The sequence below is a fragment of the Barbatula barbatula genome (assembly GCF_947034865.1).
Source record: "Barbatula barbatula genome assembly, chromosome: 25".
Taxonomy (NCBI): domain Eukaryota; kingdom Metazoa; phylum Chordata; class Actinopteri; order Cypriniformes; family Nemacheilidae; genus Barbatula; species Barbatula barbatula.
In genome coordinates, this window is record NC_136788.1 from 15,566,669 (window position 1) to 15,578,756 (window position 12,088).

Sequence of the window (12,088 nt, forward strand, 5' to 3'; positions counted from 1 at the left end):
TTTAGCCGAAAGGGAAAACAGCTAGAAGTTAACTTTCTAACAAGCTCGACCAGAAGAGACCCCTCCATCCAGGTACAAACAGCCCCTCTGGCTCATACGAAATATGCAGATGCTTTCAACACCTCTCCGTGCTGCAGGTGTTCCTGGTCAAGCATTGCATTATTAATCACCACAAAGTTTCTTTGACTCCAGCCATGGAGAATCCTTGAGAGCAGTCTGAGGGCCTGTGTCCTTCTTTGATGCAGAAGACAAAATCTCATTAATATCTGAGGTGTGAAACACCACTGCAGGTGAATACAAACACACACACCTGCGAGAGTGTGTTTCCTAAGAGCGATGGATCTCACGGAGAGAATGAAAGAGCCAGACCTTCTTATTTTCCCAGCATGCTTTCAGGGTGATGCCCAGTTGCTTATGGAATCGTGACTAAGTTAATTCGGTGCGTGCAGGGGGGCTACACGGTCTGATCGGATTAATTCGGTTATGGCCCTTATGAGAGAGAGGGAGTGAGAGCACACATTCATTTACGATACACAGTTCTCTTCTTTCCCGATTTAACTATAGAACGAATGCTGGATTGTTATGAATTTACACAAGAGCCATAAGAAGCGAAGGCATCACCTCAAATGCGTCTTTCTTAAATCTAATAACAGAGGTATGATTGGATTTCTCAGCGGTGTAAATCAAAAGGGCATGTGATTGAAACATCTCGGTTTGGCATTTTCCCACAGGTCAGTTTGCGTTTGTGAGCTCAGAATGAATCAAATGATAACACGTCCGTCCTCTTCGTCCTCCACAAAACCGAGAAGAGCTTTCATCCGTTTGAAGATTATTCATGTTCTCTTTTGCTTGTGTAATGGAATGATGTTAAACCATTCCTTGACAACAGGTATTCATGTTTTTATTTCATAAAGAGAACTCCGGCCTCTTTTACAGCGCATTAAACGCCTCAAGTTTTGAGATCCATTTTGCACATTTCTATAGCAACTAGAACAGATTTGGTTCTCTAAATCTAACGCTGTAGGCTACATAAGAATAAACACATTGTAGAGGCTGAACATAAAGACGATAAAGGACCATCTCTGTCTAGAACTTATCTCTAAACGCTAATAGAGAGCCAATGTGAAAATGAATCCCGTTTACTTACCAGGTATGTATTGATTTGTACATTATTTCATATAAGAAATCAAAATATATGAACTTGCCCCACCTCCAAAACGACTCCCTTTGTAATCCCTCTTATTTATTACCAGTCACTTTCAAGATCCAATTGAAACCCAATAAAATTCCATTTAATTTGATCGTGTTATGGAAGGAAAGAGATGAATAAATGTGAACTGAATTAAAAAAGCAGAAATAAAACACATAAAAAGGAATGTAGGTGTATGTTTATTGATATAAGGATCAGATAGCATGTTGTGACCTCACAGATCACATTTATGACATCAGTCCTCTGAGAGCTGCCACGTCTGAAGGAGCCACGCCCATTTACACCAGTCCTCCGCAATCCCAGAATGCTTTGCTCTCGACACGTTCCAAAGTAAAACAAAAGATCTTGACCAAAACACAAACGTTTCCTCGGAGCGTAATGCACAGGAGAACAGTGTGGACAGATTAGCATTTTTTATACAAAGGCATATATTTTCATTAAGACATGAAATAATATTAACTGCACAGCAGTAAGAAAAGGTCGTGTACAGATTATTTGTTCATACACACCATTGAAACACAAATTCGGGCGGGTACAGTTATAAAAACATTTGTGCTAAACTCTTTTTGCATAAAGAACGAACAAAACGGCAGCCATCCAGAGGAATGATTCGACACGTCACCAAACATTAACTCCTCTCGAGGGGTTTCCAATGCAGTAAAACTCCTAAAAAGCACACACACTCACACACGCCACAAACACCCAGAAGATTTGCACATTTTTCAAAAACTGCGATTTTGCTCTACATACAGTGCGTTAAAATATATTGGCATATTCTGGCTACAGCACACTTTAGAATACTGCACATATGTCTAACAGCACACTTCACAAAGCCCACGACCCCCGACCTCTAAACGTCCCATAACTACCGCCCCCACCCCCCGTACACTCATATCTTCAATACCACCGTACCAATAACCCTTAAACGCTTTAAGGCACGTTTTGGCTACAGAAAGGCTTAAAGTAAGCATTATACGCAGAACTACAGACACTAGCATCTGTGTTTGTGCTCTTAAACGAAACCGAGAGGAGAGAGTCAATTTTAAAGCATGGAGTCAAGATCACACATGCAATTACAATCAAACGACTCCCCCGCTGGTTTTGTTCAAACGGGGGGATGAGAGAGAGGGCTATGCCAAGACGCTTCACCGTACCGAGCCACCCGACTCTCAAACGAAGCCTGTTGCCCGACGCAACAGAAAGCCATCTGTTGTTGAATGCTTGCTGTCAAAATCGCTTCTAGACGTTAAAGACGTCACTTGCTTTGAGATCCAGCAGCTCAAAGCCTGAAGTTTGACATCACAAGCCCGCTAAAAGCTGCCCTCAGATCAGTGACGATGACAACACTGTCACAACGTATATTTTGTCAAAGTTATAATATAACAGCGATTATATTTTAATGTGGAAAAATGGAACAGAAAACAGTGATGACTCATCCCGCACTACACTTTTTGGCCCAATAAAACAGGCTGTACAATGAGAAGGCCCCACCCACTAAATGATAAAAACTTTATACCTATCGCTAGCATTTCCTGGTAGAACATCGTAACCATCTGAAAGGCCACTGTGAGCCTTGTGATATGTTGATACAAGGACTGCTCTTGCGATGTTTTCATTGGGCCTTTAAGATGCTAAATGATGTCATAGACTCGAAAACAAATCTTTGAGAAATGATACAATCTTCTCACCGAATAGAATTTTGGCCATGATTATCGTACCATGTGGTTTCGTGCCGCCCGACAAACAAATTAGTGCGTCATTATTCTCACTGCCAAAATAAAGGCATTAACATTCCAGATTATACATCTAATTAAACGAAAACTTTGAGGCCAGACAGGCGTTTTGCCAACCATCTAAACATTGCTTGCAAAACTGTCTCTAATAATACTTTATTCAATTATATGTACAGTATTTAAAGCTGCAATCCGTAAGGTTTGCCTCTATATTACCATCTCTGTTTGAAACATAAAATTGCAGGTTACTTTATTTATCTTTCTTCACCTGACAGCGGACGAATGCTGCAGAATTGTAATTTTTAATAGGAAATCAGATTTTTTATGTCTTTGTTTATTGTTAACCGAAATGAATCATTTGTAATTTCATCGTGTATTTTTGCACTTAAAGTACTCAAAAGAGTCATCTGCAGTAAAACAATATTCGTCATTTACCGGGTAACTACATTTGAATTTCTAATTTGCACAGTAACAATTTGTGCCATACTGTATATAATAAATTCAGTCAGTTTAAAACCATTTGCAAATAAACAAATAACTTTCACAGCTACCATCATACAGTATACAAAGATGAAATACCCTACGACAAATGTTTCATTTTGCCAATTCATTTTGTTTCTATACCTCAGTCAGTGGAGCACGGTGTTATCGAAAGCACTGTGAGTCGCTTTTGATATAAGCGTCTGCTAAAATGCATTCACATATATTTGATGTGGTTCTGCTATTTGGTGCATTGGATTTTACCAACAGTGTTCGAAATCCTGGCACACTGCTTAGTTCATATATTGTGCAATATACACTGCCTACTTCTTTTCTAAAATAGTAGTGGAATGTGATGCTTGTGATGTCACCTTCAGCTGTTTCTGATTGGATGATACCGAAAGCGACCTCGCTTCAGACGTATGCCCCAGACTCCTATTACTGAATATCCCTTTTGGTCAAAATATAGGCATCTTGTTGCACACGCGCGCACACGCACACGCACACACACACACACACACACACACACACACACACACAGAAGCTTTAAAAACAATTGACACAAGGCTGTCTATTTAAAAAGTTATTTTCCTCTTATAAAGCTTTCTGCATAAAGACTGCACATTAAAAAAAATATAGAATACAACTCTTAAAACCTTTTTCTCTACACAAGAAGATATTTAACATCTGATTATAGTTTTAAGCTAAACACACGCAGCGAGTCACACTCTCTCTCTCTCTCTCTCTCTCTCTCTCCACCGAATAAGAGTTAAAGGTCGGTCACTTTGTTTTCCAGAGCGGCTGCGATCTGTTGCAGTCTTAGCGTTAACTGTTTACTCTGAGCGGCAGGATCTTCGTTCAGAGACATGATGATCTACAGAGAGAGAGAGAGAGAGAGAGAGAGAGAGAGACCTTGGGTCATAAGTAGACGGTCTTTTTATGTAACATTTATAAACATTGAATCACGCAGCAAGTGTCTTAATGCCGTTCAAAAAGCAGTAAAAAAACGGCAATATGATGAAGGTACATTGATGAATAATGATCTATCCATCTATATGGCACATTAATATAAAGTTCAAGTGACGTGTGGTCACGGGAGCCGGCTTCAAATGCATCTCATTAGATTTGATACTTGTAGCTATTAGTATTTTTAAGTCATTTTCATGTATTGTGAGATTTCCGCATCATATTTGAATGAATACAAGAGATGAAGTGCAGCACATCACATACCACTTACATTTCATGTCAAGAGTGTGAGTGTATGTGCGTGTGTATACTCACCCCATCGTAGTATTTACTTGCATATCGATAGAGCTGGTGAAGTGCAACCTGTGTGTTCAGTTTATCTGTGTGTGCCTGAAAAACAGACATAAATCAACGCTGAAGATTTTTTTATGTATGACGATACATACTGTAAAAACTGCAAGACGTGCTCACCCGTGACACTTCGGCCAGATGTGTGTTCATCTCCTGGTCGCTGACCGGCACCATCTCTCGAACTCCTTTATAGTACCTGTGGACACAGAACAGCTACTCACACACCAGACATCTGACCATCGGTATATAGTCTGATCTGATCTACAGAATGCACGAAGCCAATCAAACTGTAGATTGTAGCTTCTGCTGCTTCTGTCTCATTTATTCGCCTGTAAACTGTCTGGGGGCATATGCTTTAAGGCTTCACACAAGCTGTGTAAAGTTGTTTCTCAGCAGCACTTACTCGTCCACCATCCGTTTGTAGGTGGAGATCTCCTTTGCATAGAGTAATTTGTTGCTGGGAGAATCCTGCGGGCGAAAAACACAGCGAGTCCATCAAGTATGCGTTTCGGCTCCCGGCTCTTTGTCGTAGATGAAAGTGTCGCGGACTCACCCGACTGAGCTTGTGCTCAGTTTTCGTGCAGGCGTCCATGAAGGTCTGAGCGATGACGGACAGGGAGGCGTCCACGACCTCGCTCACGTGCACGTCGAAAATGAAGTGGGGATTCTTCAGGATGTTTACCCAGAAACGCAGAGGCAAACTGTGTAGACACGGACAGAATATTAAAGCTTTCAATTTTCTGGTCAATTTCAAAGAATTCTGGACTTCTTTCGTTCACTCAAAGCGAGTTATGGCCTCTCCAGATTACACAGATTGCGTGTCGTAGGACATCACAGTAATTCGTAACGTCATTGGGCGTCGAGGCGCAAGATTCAAACGCGTCGTATAGTTCGTCACAGTATACGACAACCAAAACTGCTCCTGCGAGCTCGCACGACATCACTACAGAAAGACTAGCATGTTACATTTTCTCACGACTAAACATAACATAACTTGACCTCATGTTCCCTCTGTAGAATGGACAACTCATACTGTCGCCGTCTTGCAATCCAGGAACGTGTCCACTGTCGGGATTCTTTTTTGCGCTGATGCCAAAACAGCCAGTGCAATACACGCTGCTTCAATTCCCATATCTATGGTTTATTTTTATCCTGCAGTGTGAAAACGCGTTCTCATCGCGAGGACACGCGTAGTCTGCCATTGTTTCTTGTGAACGACAAGATTTGCGATCAAAATCCGACACGGTGACATCATAACAGATGAAAAAAATGGAGAGGCCATTACATAATGACACGATTTGTTTATTTTAGGCTGTACTGTCCCTTTAACAAAAGACCCTCATTTGTTTCTAGCACACACGGTGTGGAATACTTAGGGTTTGGAGTGATTTGTTCAAATCCCCAACTCCTAATACAATAACAGTGACGCTCGCTATAGCAAACACTACTAATTATGCATTTAATCCATTTAATACAGCATCCTTCCTTCAACCGGAGCACACTTTCTGTACAGAGCGAATAATTCACTCAATCTGCTCCTCAATACTCGTGCCATCAGAGCGTGAACGCAGACAAACGCCTTCTGCATTTTAAACAGGTTCTTGAACAGCTCGGGATTTTGTTTCCTGTGATCTACTTGGAAAAATCACATTCAGATGAGCGATTTCGGAAAATACGTCGGCCAGCCGCATCTCCGCGGAGAACGGCAACAAAAAATCAAAGCGTATAATAAGAGAACAATTAAATTAACCAGGGAGGTAATTAAGGCGTCTGTTTGGCTGCGAGCGGCTTTGTATTTAATCGAATCGCAGAGCTCTCCTGAAGCTGCCAGACGCATGATATCGCTCATCGCCTTTATTCACAGCTCAGCGGCACCTGTCAATCACGCCGCATCCACGGCGACACGTCGGGCGGGTAAACTAATGCAAAGCTGATATTAGCATACGCGCACCGCTCCCGAGGGAATAACGACAATCAGATAACGTGGCATTCTCACCTGTTGGTTTTCCAGATGTGTATGGTCTCCTCGTCTACGTTCTCGTGTTTAAGGGCCTGCTCATCCAGGAAGTCGAAGAAGTATTTAACGGCCGGAGGGACCACGGCGACAGAACAGAGCACGCTGCGGAAGACATCGTCCACGAACTGCTGCAGCGTACCCTAAAACATACACATTCAGATTCATTTTGACATAAGGCTGGAATCTGTTTCATGTTAGTGGACGAGGTGGAAGAGGTCATTTTCCTCTTTATAATGGCTTCATTTACGGCAAACTGACTTCTACACAGGCACGTGACGAACCGATCAAAATGAATTTAAGAGAACAATCCCAGGAGGTTATTAGAATCACATGACCCTCGTCTTGCAGATGTTGGAGTTCCTAAGAAATTAAATGTGTTTGACTTCCATCAAAAAGAATAGCCTACTGCAAACAAATATATTTGTCTGGTTTTCCCATCTAAACACTATAAAATATATCTTTAAATGAGACGTTCGTTTTGGATTGCAATAATAAATGATGTTTATTTTGATTTATTGCTCAAGGGAATCGTACTCTTTTTGCCAATGGGGCAAGCAATCGTATCTTGTTTTAAGAAGGCTTTCCTAAAAAACCAAAACACTTTTTGGAAATAGATTTAATAGATTAAATAGAAAACCACTGATTCGGACACAAAAAATATCAAAATAAAAGCTCATTTAAAAGATGAATAAGAGTGCAATAGAACCGAAAGATTAGTAAATGAATGAAAACTAAATATTGACATAAAAATGTATAAATTAATAAAGATGAAATTAAGTAATACATAAACAAAGGAAAAAATAATGAATATATAAAAAGGAATAAATAATTAAAAGGGAAATTGCTTAAGATCAAGCAAAAATTATGATGAAAACTAAAAGCTTATTCAAAATATTAGTAAAACTACAATACAACCAAATACAAAACTATAACTCTATTATTAAAAAATAAGATTAAATTAAATTGATAAATAAATAAACAATCTGCATTGCAATCTTAATGAAAAGATAATACAATTAACAAATAAACAAATGATTTGTCTCGTTTTCCCAAAAAATAGACCTTAGAATTTGATGTTCTTTTTGGATTGCATCATAAATGATGTTTATTTTGATACATTCCTGAAGTGAATCGTTTCTTTCTGCCAATGGGACATATACAACAAACTAAAGAAGCTTCGTCTGTAAGTCTTTTGCTTCTCAAGCAATTGTATCTTGATTTAAGAATGCTTTCCTAAAGCACTTTTGGAAATAGGTTTGACAACTTCTCATCCTCAAACCCATTGGATAGTGTGGTGGAGTAAGTACCTTGACGGAGAGCAGTCGTGTGAGATATATCTCTGTGATGGCTTTAGTCATGGATTTATCCTTTATACTGCCTCTCTTAGATTTCATCTCATCCAGCTCGTCCGCCGGTCGCACCAGGTGGAAAACTTTATCGTCCTCCAACAGGGCATTTCCTGGGTGTTTGGGTTTAGAGAGTGAGACGCTGGCACAGATAAGTGTTTGTGAACATCAGAGATGGTGTAGATTTATAGTAGACTCACTCTCTTCGTGGTTGTCGTGATTTTGGTCGTATGACTGTTGTGTGTGCCGAACTCTGGAGAGGACCACCGTTGCGTTATCTTGTACCTAAACACACACAGAAGTTAGCAATGAATCTAGAAAGTAGGGCGATTATCGTTTACCAAATGTATTAATACATTTCTATATCAAATAAGCCTATATTGTCTATAAATATTGGAAATGTTGCCAAGTAAGTTGATAAAATAAAAAATAAAACAAACTAATTAAAAATGATAAATCGGCTGAAATAAGTTTAGAAAATGATTGACTGAAAAAACATTCAAGTAAACTAAAACTTAAAAATGAAATGTATATATGGTATATATAATATTATCATTTAAACTTAACTTAATCTTAACTTATCATTTAAAACATTAATTAAACTGAAAGACTAGTTGATTAATGCAATACAAATACGAAGGCTAAACTAAAAACTGAAATAATAAAGTATAAATTAATGAAGATGAAATAAAGTAATAAACAAACAAAAAAAATTAAAATAAAAAGGAATAAATAATTAAAAAAGGTTAAGCAAAAATTATGATGAAACCTAAAAGCTTATTCAAAATATTAGTAAAACTGAAAACAAAACTGTAACTCAAAAATCATTAACTGAATAAAATAAAAATAAATAATTATAAATAAATACATAAAAAAATATACATTGCAATATTAAAGAAAAGACAATACAATTAAAAAGGAAATAAGTTGCTTGAAATTAAACCTAATTCAAAATATTAGCAAAATTATTAAATACTGAAAAGCTCAAATAACTCATTTGTATTACTTTGCTCTGGGGGGCTTTGCTTACGTTGTAATGTGCCAGCGTGTTGATGCGTCTCCATTTGCCTTCCTTCTGTGACGTCACATCCAGATCTAACAAAATCTGTCCCGTCGAACCCGGACGCCACTCTAGAGAAACACATTCAAGCAGGTCACAAAGTTTAACACTGTGGATAAATTCATATCAGATGATCGGCAAACACACACGCCGACTCACCGAGTGTAACGCTGTCTACTTTGGGTCTCTGTGAGTAGGGCAGATTCTTGTACACTTGTTCGAGGATTTTTTCCTTCACCTGCGAGATGGTGTCACAGTTCAACACTTTAACCGGAGTGATGTCAGGCCCCTCCCCGTGAACCAGCACCTGCAGCGTCTGCGGGTCAAAGGGCAAACGTTACAACCGACAATTTCAAAAGGTTTTGAACCCGTGACCCGACGTGTCAAGAAAAGCAGTGCTCCGTACCAGCACGCTGTACTCCACGTCGTCTCCGAGCAAGCCTGTGTCGTTCAGCGTGTATTTGGCCTTCTTGAACTGCGAGTCCACGGGCCCTTTCTCGATCTGATGTTTTATTGCCCTGAAGAGTTTGTACAGCGGCTCTCCGGCAGCGTCCTAAACAAACACAAAGCACCAGGAAACGTCCGTCGGCTCATCAGTGCACCGCTGTTAACTTCCTTCAATACCAATAAAAGACATCTACTGTATATATGAAGCCGAGTTAAAGTGTTTCTGTGATGCGGTTATTCATGCAGATGAAGAACAGAACGTGGATCTCATTAAACTCTATTATAATCATCTCAGCAAGTCTCATGAATATCCAAGATTTGCCACAAACACCCTGTGGTGAGAACAAACCCAATCATTCTCATATACTCAGTAAAACAGCTAATGAAATAATGGGAAATTAAAAGGGAGGTTTGTCATTTACTTCAAAGTATAACGCTAAGCGCTAATCCATTCTGTGGCGCTGGGGCTTTTGTGAAGCTTGCTGAACATTGCTGTTTGTTAAAATCGTCACGTTTTGGTTCGGCCGATGGTGCGAGTCGGGGGCGGGACTAACAGTATAAGGTTAAAAGATCGATATTTTACCTTCAGGTATTGATACAGACAGATTGACATCCAGTTACTCAGCATCCTTTCCACCACTGTTTCAGACCTGCGGATGACACGAACACATGCACACACAATATTTGATTTTCAGTATATTCTAATTCCCTCTTTTCTTTAAATCTAATTGGATGAGGCATGTTCTACAATGATAGACTATTGTGTCGAACATCAATGTATAGGTGCGTTTTATCACAATGCTGTCGTCATAAAAGCTGCTCGAGGCTGTGATTTTACCACGGTTTGGGGATTCCATTTCATGCTGTGCCTAACAGCACTCCTCAACCGTGGTAAGAAGTGTTTATGGCTTAATAAACACTTGTGGGAGAATCACAGGCAATGATAATAAACATCTCGCAGCATGAGCAAAGAGATTTTATACCTACTTACATCAAAAAAACATAAAACATGCTGTAGTATACTTGAGTATTTACTATAGTAAACTGTAGTAAATCATCACACTTAATGTATACCATGGCATTTTGTAATATTAACTATAGTGAACTGATAAAAACTGTAGTAAATTCTGTTGTATACTTACAAAGCCACTACACAAGGATATTGAACAAGTATACTACAGTATATTTTTCAGGTAGGTTTCATGATTGTCTTTTGCGTCTGATACCGTCTGACTGTAAAAAATATGTGAATCAAACTTTGTCTGCTGGTTTAGGGGTCAAAGGTCAGACAGTGTCTCACCTGCGGAGAAGCAGTTTGGGGTTTTTGCTGTGTACGTAATCTTCCATGAGTCTCAACAGAAGCGTCCTCATAATATCTGTGTAATACTCCAGTTTACCGTGAAGTGCGACGGTGAGCAGAGATGCGAAATAGACTTTGGCCCGGGCGTTAAAATCCGGGCGGCTCTCGAGCGTTCTGATGAACTAGAAACACAGAAACAGAGATTAGAACGCTTTTTAAAAACGATATAATGAACCTTTAATTTACCTTATTTCATAAATCTTACTTTAAAATGAAAAGTTTGAAGGTTTCATTGATAGAAAGTTAACACTAACGTGATTTATCCAGTCCAGTCTCAGAAACACAGATGAAGCACATGTGTTTGTTTGTGCTTACACACGTGTGTTATTCAATTTAAAGGTTTAATTGTGTTTGCGCCGTGAATATAAAAGACTTTAATGAGACTACAAGAGCAGATTGAGTCCGCGGAGACCGTTTTTAATGTCATTGGGTGTAATTGAAGGGGATGTTGCGTACCGTCTATAGGGTTTGTGCCTGCAGTTTCTGCTGAGAAAACCTCAACAATTATCTTCCAATAATAATTGACTGACCTTTCTAGCCATTGCCCTGGAACAAACTGCTTAAATTGAACAGGTTGATGTCTATAAATGTACATAAATTGATGATAATTTCAGCGTGTGGATGTGTTGTCGTGTGTTTACATTGATGAGAAACGTTTTGCTGTTCAGGAGGTTGGAGAACTGGTTCAGCGCTTGGGTGACCGTTGCCCTGCGGGATTCTGGGATGTCCAATTTGCCTGTGATCATGACGTCGTTGGCGCCATCTTTAGAGGGCAGGAAGAAGACGCGGTCGGTATACGTCTTGTAGTCCAGGAACGGGATCCGACCTTCGCTTATGTCGTTTGTGTGGTCTTCCATTTCGATCATCAGATCTGTACCGGAAAAAAAAACATTCATCACTTAAAAACACTGTTAAACCAAGTCATTGCCATGGTAACAGCTTGCATGTGCATGTGCGACCTGTGAATTCCTTTTTGCAGCGGTCACGAACGCTCTCCTCCAAATTTTCGAGCTGATGTTTCACCTTTTCATATTCTCTCTCGGCTTGCTGACTCTTCCTCCTGCACACAAACGATCAGATGAATTCAAACTTTCATACAGATGATCAGCACAGATTTT

General features: G+C 39.6%; 1 protein-coding gene across 1 annotated transcript in view; it reads right to left on the reverse strand.

Moving 5' to 3' along the window:
- Window positions 1-1,367: 1,367 nt before the first annotated feature.
- plxnb2b (plexin b2b) overlaps window positions 1,368-12,088 on the reverse strand; it is a 107,477-nt gene continuing 96,756 nt past the window's right edge. The window contains exons 24-38 of the mRNA XM_079450456.1: window positions 11,930-12,030; window positions 11,612-11,841; window positions 10,911-11,092; window positions 10,194-10,260; window positions 9,570-9,716; window positions 9,323-9,479; window positions 9,134-9,234; window positions 8,304-8,388; window positions 8,065-8,216; window positions 6,737-6,897; window positions 5,294-5,441; window positions 5,144-5,208; window positions 4,861-4,936; window positions 4,705-4,779; window positions 1,368-4,297 (exon numbers count right to left, since the gene is read on the reverse strand). Coding sequence (XP_079306582.1) covers window positions 4,193-4,297; window positions 4,705-4,779; window positions 4,861-4,936; window positions 5,144-5,208; window positions 5,294-5,441; window positions 6,737-6,897; window positions 8,065-8,216; window positions 8,304-8,388; window positions 9,134-9,234; window positions 9,323-9,479; window positions 9,570-9,716; window positions 10,194-10,260; window positions 10,911-11,092; window positions 11,612-11,841; window positions 11,930-12,030 — 1,852 coding nt within the window. The 3' untranslated portion in view covers window positions 1,368-4,192. The remainder of the gene's footprint in view (window positions 4,298-4,704; window positions 4,780-4,860; window positions 4,937-5,143; window positions 5,209-5,293; window positions 5,442-6,736; window positions 6,898-8,064; window positions 8,217-8,303; window positions 8,389-9,133; window positions 9,235-9,322; window positions 9,480-9,569; window positions 9,717-10,193; window positions 10,261-10,910; window positions 11,093-11,611; window positions 11,842-11,929; window positions 12,031-12,088) is intronic.